The sequence below is a fragment of the Meleagris gallopavo genome, chromosome 3 (genome assembly GCF_905368555.1).
Source record: "Meleagris gallopavo chromosome 3, MGAL_WU_HG_1.1, whole genome shotgun sequence".
NCBI classification, from domain to species: domain Eukaryota; kingdom Metazoa; phylum Chordata; class Aves; order Galliformes; family Phasianidae; genus Meleagris; species Meleagris gallopavo.
This window is the reverse complement of record NC_139406.1, coordinates 90,203,532-90,217,894: the sequence shown is the minus strand read 5'-3', so window position 1 is coordinate 90,217,894 and position 14,363 is coordinate 90,203,532. Positions and strand designations below refer to the sequence as shown.

The 14,363-nt window shown below is 41.3% G+C and overlaps 1 protein-coding gene across 2 annotated transcripts in view; it reads left to right on the top strand.

The window, feature by feature from the left end:
- The window catches only part of AGO2 (argonaute RISC catalytic component 2), a 52,538-nt gene that overhangs the window by 8,260 nt on the left and 29,915 nt on the right, over positions 1 to 14,363 (top strand). For both annotated transcript variants that reach the window (XM_085221738.1, XM_085221739.1), the window contains exons 2-3: positions 8,218 to 8,413; positions 12,776 to 12,896. In XM_085221738.1, coding sequence (XP_085077864.1) covers positions 8,218 to 8,413; positions 12,776 to 12,896 — 317 coding nt within the window. The remainder of the gene's footprint in view (positions 1 to 8,217; positions 8,414 to 12,775; positions 12,897 to 14,363) is intronic.

Here is a 14,363-nt window from a genome sequence, read left to right as displayed (position 1 = left end):
TCTCAATTATTCCATTATTACAAACCAGTATTTTACTGCTCCTCTCAGCGATGCTGGAAACCACAGCCTTCTCTTGAAATTGCATTATATACTGTTGGATCTCTTGCATGGTAGAGATGCTCCTGCAGCTGCTTTCACTATCTAAAATGATAAATGGACTGTAAATTTCCTCCTCTGAAACTGAGCCATGGGAGCGTTAGTATTTTTTTAGATTGATCTGCGGTGTGTCTGGGCAAAGATTTCTTTTTGAAGGAAAGCTTCTGAATTATATCTTAAGAGTTGAGTTTTGTAAATGAAGGCATGAAGACATTTTCAACTTTGTATTTTCAGAATTTAGACAAAAGCACTGTTATTCCTAGTCTGTGGAGGTTTCAATATAGCAAAGGTACAAACATAGATGTCCATCCTGGCTTATTTCTTTATTAAGCTGAGGACAAATCACAGAACCATGGAACTATAGGGGTTGGAAGGGACCTCTAGAGATTATCTAGTCTGACCCCCAATCATTTGTGTTTCATTAAATTGGGTACAGTATGAATGTCACTGGGCAAAGGGTGCTGAAGTACCTGATGTGGTTGCTTGGGACTGAGTACCCCACAGTGGGCTCTGATTCTGGCACAGCTTCAGTGGTGCTGTGGACTGAATGAAAGTTCTCATTCATCCGCTGGTCGCACCAGATAGTTTGATAGAAATTTCAGCTTGGCCTCTGAAATAAATATACAGCACTGATGAGGTTTCCTTAATAAAAAAGTTGTGCTTTACAAGTCTAATGTGACTTAGAAAAAAGGAAAGGAAAGCTGATGACAGTGGAGGCTGAGTTGTACCATTTTGTACGTAACCACGTGGTCTCAAAGTGTGGGAGTATGACTGTCAACTAAGAAAGGAAGTAAGCTGCACTTCTTTCCTATCCTAATTTAAATACAGTGCTTCAGAGAGTGCAGGTAAAGGGAGGTAAGGTGCAATGAAGGACACACAATTTCTGTTCTTCCCTCTAAAATATATGAAGTAGCATGAAGTAGGTGCTATTTGGATGTTTTCTTCTTTGGGATATTGTAATACTCACTGCTTCATTCTTCTCCATTCCTAAAGGCTTGAGGTTGTATTGAATGGAGGCACTGTTCTTTATGAATGCAAAAAATACTACTAGACTTTTTTTAATCCTTAGAAAGACGTGGAATTAGTTCAGCACTTTCCAAGGTAAGGACAACAGAACGATTCATTGTGGTCAAGTGTGATAAACAGCACTCAGGCCAGTCTCCATTTCCCCTTATCACCTAGTAGAGATTTGCTTGAAGGTGAAGTCATTTTGTAGTCTCCATTCGTGATAACTTTCAACTGGATTACTGACATGTAGGTAAGTCATAAGCACCCACTGCATTATTTGGATGAGGCTCACCATTTCAGTTCATAACTTAATTCAACATTGCTGTTTGCAATTAAAAGAATTCTCTGTATCTCATAGGAAGAATTTCAGTGGTACTTTGTGCAGCTTTTTGTGCAGGTATCAATCAAGCCACATGGCTTATTAATGGTAGGAATAGCTGTTGGATGCTCCATGTACATCTGAATGCTCTGCTGCTCACCCCCACTTGTATGTGGAGTTATTGCAGTCTTTCACGTATCCAACTAGGAAACCTGGTCATGACTTTTTAAAGCAAACAGGATTGTTGTCTTGTTTCTCCTTTTCATCTCCGACCACACTCACTGTGGGCGTCTGGGAGGAATTCTGATCTCTCTGGGTTACATTGCTTCCTGCAGTAGGGAGCGATCACATCCATGTCTTACAGCAGGGTGGGGAAGTATCCAGGATAACCAAGGCAGCTGTAGGTCTGTAACTGATTATTTGTTCTAAGCAGAATAATACAATGTTTGACTTGATAATTAACACTGCTTCAATTCTCTTGTGGTAAGTGACAATTATTACATAAAAACGATCTCTCGATTAAGTCTACTGAACATAATGAGATCACGGATTTGAAGGCAGTGCTGTTTATCCAACACTTCTGCTTCTTATCTGAATACTGAATTGCATACTGCTAAGGAATTGGAAGCAATTTGGCACAGTGAGATCCGTACAGTTCCCAGTAGTATCATACAGGGGTCTTAAAATAAGATGTCTTTATATTTCAGCTCATAGAAATAACAGAAGTGAAACATCAAGGCATAGCAAGGAGGAATGTAGGTGATTGAAGTTTCTTTAAAGCTTGGGTTCCAAGTGTGAATGGGAACACGATGGGCTGGGGCAATGTTTGGATGGAGATCCATGACAGGAGTATTTTGCAGGGGTCACTACTGAGACCAGTGATCTGTAATATCTTCATCAGTGACATTGACAGTTGGAATGAGTGCACCCTCAGCAAGTTTGCTGATGATACCAAGCTGTGTGATGTGGTCAACGTGCCTGAGGGACGAGATGTCATCTGGAGAGACCTAGACAGGCTTGAGCAGTGGGCCTTGGAGAACGTCATGAGGTTCAACAGAACTGAATGCAGGGTCTTACACCTGGGTCATGGCAACTTCAACTATAAATACAAGCTGGGAGATGTAAGGATAGAGCACAGCTGCTCTGCCAAAAAGGACCTGGGAGTACTGGTGTATGGGAAGCTGGACGTGAGCCAGTAATGCGCCCTCACAGCCCAGAAGGCCAACTGTATTCTGGGCTGCATCAAAAGAAGGGTGGCCAGCAGGGTTAGGGAGGTGATCCTGCCCCTCTGCTCTGCAGTGCTGAGACCTCTTCTGGAGTACTGCGTCCAGATGTGGAATCCTCAGTACAGGAGATGCATGGACCTGTTGGAATGTGTCCAGAGGAGGGCCGCAAAAGTGATCCAAGGGATGGAACACTTTGGCTATGAGGACAGCTGAGAGAGCTGATCTGCTCAGCCTGGAGAAGACTGTGAGGTGACCTGAGAGCGGCTTTTCAGTATCTAAAGGAGAGAGAAAGAAGGGAACAGACTCTTTAGTGGAATCTATGGCAACAGGATAAGGGGAAATTATTTCAAACTAAAGAGGGGATATTTAGATTGGATGTAAGGATGAAGTTTTTTTACAATAAGGTTAGTGAAGCACTGGAATAGGTTACCTAGAGAGGTGGTGGAAACCCCATTCCTGGAGGTACGCTCAAGGTCAGACTGGATGGGACTCCGAGCATCTTGATAGAGCTGTAGGTGTCCTGTGCATTGTAGGGGAGTTGGACTAGATGGGCTTTTAGGATCCCTTCCAACTTGAATGATTATCTGATGATGACAAGCAGGTATTTGTGAGAAGCACAGGAGCAGTCCGAATGTGATGGGGAGCAGGAATTCTCCATTCCCCAGTGATTGAACTCTGGATAGCATTGTAGGGCCATTCCAGGAAAATAATCATTTAACAACCCTTGGCTAGGAAACTCAAGTAGAGTAGAAGATAGGGATTACCAGAAGGCTCTTCTCCTCCCCACTCTCCCTTTCTGTTTTCTTTCCTTCAGAGGACAGCCTTGGTAATCTGTTTGCTCTCCATACAATTGAATAATTGTTCTCATTGATACCACTAAACAAGAAGTGGTTACAGGATTTATCCTCAGTAAATCTTAGATGGTGTTCATTTGTGTAAAAGAGCAGGAATAATTGTTTTTACTCTTTCATTCCTTTCAGATGCTTATCAGGTTACTTGCCCTTCTGGGCTCTATCAAGTATTGTTGTTCAAGAGGATGTGTTATTAGCAGGAAATCTTCTGGCAATTGCATCTTACTATGGGATCTTCAATAGTTGATAGTTAAAATAGTGCTGTAATACAGACTTAAATGAAGATCTGACTACATCATTTCTTCATAGAATCATTATCATCATCATCATGGAATGGCCTGGGTTGAACAGAACCACGATCATCTGGTTTCAACCTCCCTGCTATGTGCAGGGTCACCAGCCACCAGGCCAGGCTGCCCTGAGCCACATCCAGCCTGGCCTTGAATGCCTCCAGGGATGGGGCATCCATATTTCTTCAGTTTCTCTGCAGTGCTTCTCTTGTGGTTTGTTGAATTTGGGAGGATAACTTATAAGGTGGTTTCCTTGTGTATCACTAATGCAACAGTGCTGTAACTTGACTGATGAACTTAGTTTGTGTACTCCAAAACATGCATAATAAGCACAAAGTCAGATGTGTAGATGCCTCTGCCCTCCATAGTATCAAGTGACTATTAGCTGCAGCTTGGAGTTTCCCTTATCTCTTGCAAAACACTGCAGGCTCTCTTTCTATCTTTCTCTAGCCATTCCTAACAGAAAACCAGTTCAGAAGTCAAATTTATTTAAGAACACATACTGTAAGAAAACTTGAAGATGGCCTAAAGCTGAAGACCGCGTGCAAAGACATTCTGACATACATATATATGGCTGAGAGAATTGGGTTTGTAGAACCTTTAGGACAGCTAAGGAAATCTGCAAATTCCTAAGGACAAGATCTGGAGGAGGTAGAAGTGGACTTAGAGAAGGTGCACAAGGGACAGGGTAAGAGACAGAAGCTGCAGCACAGGAAACTAGCTAATAATACCACAAATGTGTTTTATCATGAGAATAATCAACCATTGGAACGAGTTGTAAGAGTTGCTTTGGAAACTGTGAAGAGGAGAGTAGCCGTGTCTGGTCTCTTGCAGCTTACTCTGTGTTCTTACCATACCCAGCACCTCCTGCACAGCTGCCTCTTGTAGCACACACATCCCTTCTTTTGCTGGTCTTGGTTCTTAACCTGATCTTGTTGTTTCCTGCAGGCCTGGAGGCAAAACAGCTGTTCAGTAGCTGAGCTCAGGTTCATAACTCCCCCAATTTGGTTTTTGAATCAATAGTAGTGATATCTCCTTCTTGTGGAAGGGATGGAATCAGCGAGTTAACTGGAAACAGCAAAATGTAGTTCAAAAAGCAAACTTCACAGTGGTCTTTGTACTGTCTGCAAGGCTGGGATTGGCAGGCCAGGCACATCAAGTGCTGCAGGGGGAACTCAATTTGATACTGTGTTAAAATTCTGTATGCCAGTATGAAATGTGGACATCTTTCTTTAAATGGGTATCAAGTAATTAGTGTGTCTGATATACTTTTGGAAAAGAAAAAGGTCTTATTTATTGTACCTCTTACAGCATTACTTTGTCTTCAGGTTAAGCTCTGTTGCCTGCCTGCCACTTGCTTCACTTCCTGCATCTCTTGTTTGAGGTGGATAAAAATGTGCTACTGAGGACAAAAAAGTGTTGAAGCTCTTAAACATCTCCTATTCACATGGTAGCTTCTGGCAGTGGCAGCTGTATTGTAGATCAACACAGCAATATCTGAAAACACCCACATGGATGATCCGGAGTAACCGCCCTGATGTCTGATAATGAAACCTCAACTGAAAGCGGGGCTTCCGAATAAGGCTTCCTTCCTTCACATCAGTTTCACTTACAGGACGTATAGTTTGAAAGGCTTCCTATGACAGATGTAGGCTGCATTAGCCCAGTGCTAAAACGTTCTTTGATCTGTGAAAGCATCACTAGATAATTAAATGTGTTAGGACTTGCTGTGGAAGAAAACGTATTGATATAATTACAGTAGTAGAATTATGCTTGGATGATCTCCTGTGTCGACAAGCCCTTTTGGATGCAACTAGCTTGGCCCCTTCTTATTTAGTAACTCATTAGGCCTCTGACTGTGTGTTAGTGGCATAATTCCATGCTAAAAATCTTCTGTATGTGCCTTCAGTGCTGAGCAGCACTTCAGAGAACTGAACGACCTTAAGCTTTACAACACTATGAAGAATAAAGGATGGTGCTGAAGGCCTCCATATAGGTGATAAATTAAATGGCCCTGATGATTCGGTTCCACAATTGTTTGGGTTTTGGAGGGGGGGAGGAATGCAATCAGAAGTGTGGCTCATTCATTCCTTCTACATGCTGGGAGTGCCTTGGCCCTGTGGCTCCTTGAGTCACTCTTATCTCCAGTTTGGATCTGCAGTATTTTGATGGAGTGGAAGTCTGCATGCAGCCAGCCTTGAATTTGCAGCATTGTTGTAAACTTGCAAAACTCTGCACTAAACTGATATGTCTGTGCAGTTCTGTGTTTGAGCACAGCTCCTCTGCCACCTACTTTTTCCTGCTTTTCTCTTAACATAGTGATAGTGCCTGAGGTTTATGGTTCTTCAAGAAAACTGCCATGAGGTAGTTACTTTTCTAATACCTGAATTTTCCCCAATTTCCACTTCTTTCATAGAAATCGCAGTTCTTAAGAGTGCTAACTTTGAACAGTTGCTCTATTGTAAATTGAATGAATTCTGGTAGGAAGTGTGTTAGTTCTCAGTTCCAGAGAAGCCTCAAGACTTCATACTGGCACCTCATTACTGAATATCCAGTATACCTTACTTCAAACCATGCAAATAGAGCTCTGTGTTTTCTTGATGGTCTCAGTCATTATATCAAGGCTGAAACATTTTTATTATTCACGTTGTCATGTAGCAAATGAGCAAGGAGTTTCTGATGCATATCACAAGGATGTTTCGGTGTACTTGTCTTTCATCTAATTCATTCTCCCCTTGACAGCACTTTAAATGTAAAATCCAATGCATGTAGACTTTCAAAATGCTGTCTGAAGGCACTGTGTGTGTTTTCAAAGGAGTCTCTGAAAACCAGGAATGGAGCAAAAAAAACTACAGGAGTGTGTTTGGAAGACCACCAGAGGCAGCTTCTGGTGGGTGAGTTGTGGCAGGTTTCCATGGGTAGAGTATATCTGTATCCTCTGCAACACCCCGTATAGAAGCATTCCCATATAGAATGAGTAAGGTTGGTAAGGACCACTAAGGTCATGATGTAATCCAACCACTGACCCATCACCACCATGCCCAGCAGGCCATGTTCCTCAATGCCACATCTAAGGTGCACATAGGTACAGCCATCAGTCCTGTAGCTAATGCATGTGTATCTGCTTCATGCCACAGAAATATAGGCTGACTGCTTATCAAGTCAGTGCTGCTGTTTAATAAACAGTGCTTATCTCCTCCAAGCACCACCTTGCCCTATATAAGTCTGCTCAGTGCGTTGAGCCAGAAATAACTTTAATTGGAGCGTTTAAAACAGATGAAGTTTAAAAGTGAAAGTAGCTGATGTTGTTGGTTGTTATTTCTGAAGTGCCTGGTTCCGTTCTCTGCTGTGTGTGTGAACTGTTCCATATCTTTCCCCAGGAATTTGCTTCTTTCATGTTATCTCCATAATTTGCTTATTTACCATTTGTCACTAAGCTCCAGTGGAACTTACCAAGCTCCAGTGTTCTTCCTTGATTATTTGTAAACAGAGCTTCATTATATTCCTGTGAGAAACTCCCAATTTAAGGAGTAGACTGATGTCAGTTACCAGTCTCTCTAGCACAGCAAGAGAAAGGGCAGAGAAATCAGGATGTGGTGGTGAGTACAGCAGTGTTAGAGAGCATAATGGCATGGGGAAGGGAAATGCTTAATGTGGGTGCATAGTAGTTGAACAGGTAACAGTGGTAAGTCAGATCGTAATGCCACCAAGATATAAGCGTGGATAAAAAGAAACAAATAGTCCAAGTGCCAGGAGCAGAAAATTGAAGCTGTGGGAATGATGGGACAGCATCACCACCACTGTAGAAGCACAGATGTTCTGGAACAAGAATTTAGAATGGATCTTTCAGGTTACTGTTGGAGAGTCACAGTTTTTATTGCAATGTTTATTGAACTTCAGTAACGTGGTGTTAAAGGACTGTATGCCTCTGAATGTATTTTGAGGACAAGACCTGACCCAAGCATAAACCAAATGAGGAAAAAGTCTAAGAACTGCTTTATTAATAAAAATAATAACATAGGACAATTAAAAAAAAAACCACAGTAATATTCTCAATGTCAATTCACAATTCACATCAGTATCTGTTTTGAAACTGAGATTCTTCATAAATGGTGCTCTAGTTCTTGCTTTGTTCTTGATTTTCCACCATTGCCTGTTTAGTGCCTGCTTAGCATCTCCAAATCCCGCCTATAAATCGTTGTATGGGAAAATGGAACTAATTTTAAGATTCTAATCAATGGTGAGGACTAAGAAACAGAGCAAATAATAAACCAGCTTTGGAAGAAGAGAGAAAATGAATGGACTCCTGATAGCAGGTTTTCTTTGTTAGTTTGAACATCCCCTACTTTGTTGGATGAAGTCTGTAAATTTGTTCAATTCAGGTGAATGTAGCTGGTGTGGCTAATTTGTGCTTTCTCTCTTTTCAGTGCTTGCACCTCCTCCACCATTGCCACCACCAGTACAGGGATATGCCTTCAAACCTCCTCCTCGCCCAGATTTTGGGACTTCTGGGAGAACAATCAAACTGCAGGCCAACTTCTTTGAAATGGACATTCCTAAAATAGATATCTACCATTATGAGTTGGATATAAAACCAGAAAAATGTCCAAGAAGAGTTAACAGGTAATCCAGTGCTTTGTTTTTTTCCTTACGTTCTGGTTTACATTTGAAAATTGTGGAGCCACGTGCTTGTTTTCACTGATGGCTCAGAAGATGCATCTGTTTATTCATTGTTTGTACCGATAGCTTCCAACTTTCCATATCCATCAACAAGCAGTGTTCCTCAGACATTTTAATCGTAGAATCATAGAATAGCTTAGGTTGGTAGGGGTCTCAAGCATCATTAAGCTCCAACCCCAGTGCTGTGTGTAGGGCCTCCAACATCTACATTTAATACTAGACCAGGCTGCCCAGGGCCCCATCCAACCTGGCCTTGAACACCTCCAGGGACGGGGCATCCAGAACCTTAGCAATCTTGTAGTAAAGAACTTTCCCCTGATACCCAACCTAAATCTTTCCTCCCTCAACTTAAAACCATTTTCCCTTGTCCTTCTATTATCTACCCTTTGAAAGAGTAGGCTCCCTTTGCATACTGGAAGGCTGCAATGAGGTCACCCACTCTTTCTCCAGCAAGTTGGTCCCAGCCCAAAGATTCAGTGCTGGTGGTCCCTTATTTTGACTGAACTTGTCAACTTCTGATTAAAGCCACTGTATTAACTCTAGAGAGGTTAGATCAGTGTAAACCAACTTGATAAGTTATATCCTTGGTATTGCATGTTTAAATATCGGAGTGTAATTGGCTGGCAAGCCCTTTAGCAAGGAACTGGTGTTGCCAGCTTGTTTTCCTGCTTTCACCTACTTAAAAGGGGAGGTAAAACCCATTTGTCTGTGCTGCTGGGAGAGGATTGTGGAAGAACTGAATTAGGTAAGAAATTATCCTTCATCAGTAGATTCTATAATAGGGAAAGTTATGCTCCTGAAACAGATAGGGAGATGAAAGCATGGATCAGCTGGCAAAGGAAATAAGCAATTAGGTCCTGTATTTTGCATGTGTGCCCTATTAGTCACAGTGTGGCAACCTCATTAACTTGAAAAAGAGCAGTGTTGCCAGAAGTGAAACTGAGAACAAGACTTGGCACTAACTCGAAACCACAAGTGTCATCATTGTAACTACCTACACATCTTGACTGTGGAGTATCGTAATGGTGTGTTTATATATTCAACAGCAAAAACTTTCCATATTAAAAGAGGTCACATGGGTGGATTATGCAGTAATGAACAAAAGTGTAGAGTCCAAAAAGTCACCTGAAAGCCACTGTTTTCTTGATGTCAGTTAACAAACTGGAGTGCATTATCAACTGTTACACCAACAAGGCTGCTAGTAATGGTATTTCCATAAAGCAGCATTGCTATGCTTTGCTGCTCTGTTTTTTGTTTTTTTGTTTTTAATTTCTAAGGCTATTTAAAAGCTTTAAACCAGTTGAGAATTGAGTTTAGTTTTAAAAGCAGATGTTGTATGTGCATCAAGCTAAATTCTCTTCCTGCCTGAAGCAGCCCTGTTGATTTCACCAATGCATTCTCACTGCACTGTAGTGCTAAAAAAAAAATAATAAAAAAGTAATAATAATAATAGCAGTTCACATTTTCATAGTGGAAGCCACAAGAGCTTTGCTTTCATGATCACTGATTATCCTGGCTTCCTGCTCCAGTGCTGACAGCATGCATGCTGCTGTATGATGCAGATTTCTATGCTCCTTAGCCCCTCTGGATGGTGCAGTGCTGTGCAGCTGGTACGTGTTTGTGGTGTGTGCTGCTGTTCTCAGTGATCGCCTCTTTGTAGTCCGGTGTGTGTGCTTCCTTCTCTTGTCCCTACCTTTAGCGGTGGGGAATCAGTTTCCAAGGAATTGTAGAGAACATAATTATAAAGTAATTGTAAAGCAATTTTCCTGGCTGATAAAGCAGGTTATACTCTGTAATGAGTTGTTGCCTCACTGACAGCTTCAGACCTGATCTCCTTTGTTAGGTTAGCTATTCCTTGTGTTGTGGTATCAGAGCAGATATAAATCTGCATGGTTCAGTGCCTTTTGCAGTAAGCAAGGGTGTAATGAATGCATTCAGCAGTGCACATTTCTCTGTACAGAGTGGGAAGAATACAAATTGGATTCATTTAATGAAGTTTATGTTTCATTTCTTCTTCTTTGAGCACTTGCTGGTGCTTTTGCTACCCTTTAGGTGTACATGCACTTGTCAGTGCTTGGCGTTTTGTTGACTGTGGCCTTTCAGTCCTACATGTATACCTGTGTCTGTGCACGTATTTATATATGCGTATGTAGGATTTTGTAGGATGCACATACAGTCCAGAGCTAAAATTCATCTAGATTAGAGTTTCCAGTGTTTTGGTTATATAACTCAGCTACATACCTGCAATCAGTAGCTTTTATCATTAGTTTGTGTTTTAACATCTAGAAAAGATTGAGTTTTTAATTCCATTTACGCTGTTCCCTCATCTGTGCTGGCTTCATTCTTCAGTTTTGTTTTTGGACTAGCTATGGCTTGGACTGTACAGTTGGATACACCATAAACAAGAGCTGGAGCAGGACTGGAAGACACATAGCTGAGACAGTGGGCTGCTGTGCCAAACCTATACAGTTAGGGTCAGTTTTTCTAATGTTGCAAGAAGTCCAGATCTGTTTTGGTAGATGATAAGAATGGGCAACGTGGGGTTGGTTTTGTGCTGTCAGTCTCCACCTGGAATCATCATCATAGAATCATAGAATGGCCTGGATTGAAAAGGACCACAATGATCGTCGAGTTTCAACCCCCCTACTATGTGCAGGGTCACCAGCCACCAGACCAGGCTGCCCAGAGGCACATCCAGCCTAACCTTGAATGCCTCCAGGGATGGGGCATCCGCAGCCTCCTTGGGTAACCTGTGCCGGTGTGTCATCACCCTCTAAGTGACCTGGGGTCACTTGTGTTCTTGCATACACGTGCTGTCTCTGTGCTGTAGTCCACAAGGGCTTGAGTTGGAATGCCAGTAAATCACTCTTCTTTTGACTTCAAATGGAGAAAATAATTCCACTTTTCATTGAAACGCCTCAAACCACAGCTGAGAAACACCATCACTAAACAGAGTTCCAAGTGTGGAAACGCTAATTAAATGGCAGCTTTCATTTTCACGCAGAGCAATTTGCAATCAAATCTTGCTCAGTAGGAGAATGGATTTTCCATTGCTCGAAACAAGGGTAAAAAATATCTCCCTTCTATCCTTGAAACTGGGACTTGTTCAGTCAGGCGCTGCAGACCAGAGGCAGAAGCTGCTGGGTCAAGTTTCATTCATACTTCTCAGAAACTCAGATGGGACCATTAAAAGAAACCTATCTAATCTTAAAGCTTTGGGACACAGCAAATAAATTGTCAGCTCAAACAGCTGACACTGTTCACTCACTACAATGCTTGAATGCATTGAAGTTTCTTCTCAGAGTTTTATGTTGCTATAGCATCTAATTCAGCTAATTACTTTTCTAAATCATGGTGAGTAAAATAGTCATCTGCAGCCTCACTGAGCTAGTTGGCAGTGGTACAGAAGAAACAGCATCCTGTTGCTTTCCTTCCTGTGTCAGCTCAGCTTCTTTGGGCTGTTTTGCCCCCAAGCCATATATATGTTAACTATCTTCTAGGCAGCATTCTGCAAACCACTGCTGGATTTGAGATTTCCAGCTGTATGAGACACGTAGCCTGAAGGATGTCTGTTTGGGACATTTGGACTAAAGGTCTTTGGCATCAGAGTGCTGTTACTTCAACAAGCCACTCATCTGGCTGCTGAACTGGTTTGTATGACCAGTGTGTAAGCACTGTAGTTAGACAAGTGCCTTGGGACTAGTTGCATCAGTCATACAAACAGCACGTATTTCCAGCTGTGCTTTAATGGACAGATATGCATTTCTAATACATTTGGATCTCTGTGAAGGCTAATTTTGTTGCTTTTGTGGAAAAAATTGCACTCAAGTAATCTATCTTAGCGCTACACAGAAATTTTATGTATCACTGTCATCATAGGAATGTTGTGCTGGGGGAAGGCTGAGGCTGAAAGCTTGGGTAGTCGTATTTGGAAAGCTGCTCAGTCTGCTGAGCTTTGGCTCCATACAGAAAGTACTGTAGGGCAGGGGAGCAGGAGACCCAGACAATACCATGCGCCTTCTGTTGTGACCATGAGATAGCACAATCTTTTGGTTTGCCACTTGTGTTAAATCACAGCAGACAGGAAGGCATCTGAAAAAGCTAACAACAGCCACGTTCAGAAAGTGGTTTAGTCTGTGAAAAGACTGCTCTAATTCAGATCAAACAAATGTCAGCTTTAATGCCTAGCAGGAGACAACCTTTTAATTTTCCTAATGCTTCTACTCATGAATATTAGTATTCATTTGCTATGTGACGTGAAAAGTAAAAAAGTTGAATTAATGTACTCTTTTTTGTATTTTTCAGAGAAATAGTGGAGCATATGGTTCAGCACTTTAAAACACAGATTTTTGGGGATCGCAAGCCAGTGTTTGATGGAAGAAAAAACCTTTATACAGCTATGCCACTTCCCATTGGAAGAGATAAAGTAAGTTTTAAAGAGAAAACTTCGGAAGAGCTTCTGATTGGAGATCCCAGTGTAATATTTGCAGAGCCTTTCTAATAACTAATAGAAATTGGTTTGTATGTTCTTTTTTATTTTTTTTTTTTGTGTGCGTGTGTAAATCTGCTGCTGCCTTTAGATTCCACTTTTCTTAGGGTCTTGTGATCTTATTGCCATCACAAAGGTCTGGATGGGGCCCTGGGCAGCCTGGTCTGATATTAAATATGGAGGTTGGTGGCCCTGCATGTAGCAGGGGGGTTGGAGCTTCATGATCCTTGAGGTCCCTTCCAACCTGGGCCATTTTGTGGATCTGTGTATCTGGCTCTCACTCAGGCTTGCTTCTAATAGGCTTTCAGATTCTTCCCTTTTTCCCATCCAATACAGAACTTTAATATCTGTATGCCAAAGCAACCGAAGTTATTACCCCGGAGGAAAAAACTACTACAGAAAAACCTCAACTGGTTTAAATCGAGTGTGGGGAAATTTAGCTTAATAAGGGAATTTCTTTTTACATGGAGCTTAATTGGTTTAAGCATGGTTTAAACCATTATAAAGCTTGTAGGTATTAACACTTTCCTCCAGAGTAATTAGATTAGGTTTCTTGGGGTTTTTTTGGCTGCTCTGTACATAACAAATATAGCAATTTTGCTACACTTGGGATCACATTGAAAAGATTCATGATCATACAATGATTAATAGATGGTCTTTAATCTAAGTGGGAGAAAAACTTCATTTACTTGCAATGTACGTCAGTAGTGGAAGAACTGATGCTAATCAGGATGCTGAAACCAATTTGTCAGCACCTTTTTCCTGTTGCTCTTTAACTTAATTAACATCCTCTGTCTTCATCTCTTGTCAGTGGTAGTTGTTTTTTCTTTTTTTGTCCTTGCTGATAACCTGCTTCTATTTGAACTTGTGCAAACACATTTTCATCTTTTCTGCTCACCCATCCCACTGATCATACCTGTTTTAATTCCTTCCATCTCATAGCTAATTTTCGTTCTGTCACTCCTTCATTTCTTTAGACATTTCAGATCAAATATGGACTACATAAGTATTAAAACAAAATATTTTCTCAATTTTTACTCGTACAAAAAGTGTAGAGGACGCAGTCAAGTTATGTAGATACGAGCAGTCTCCTAATGTATCTTTAGGATTTTTTTTCAGCTCTTCAGTAATATTTCACTTAGGTGAGATATAAAAGGAAGACAACCTGGAAAGCTGGATTAAAACCTATGTATTTGAGTAGTACCAGTGACTGATGTGGTTTTGAAGAGGCTTTAAAGCCAACAGTTAAAAGTGGGACAAGTTCATTACTGTAAATTTTTTGTGACAACTAAGCTAAACATAGCATAGCCCAGATATTGCTCTGGTAACTGGTAGATTTGTCTAAGATAACTGAGCCTTTCTGAGTGTTAGGGTGTTATTACCAAAAAATGAATAAAGTGCTTC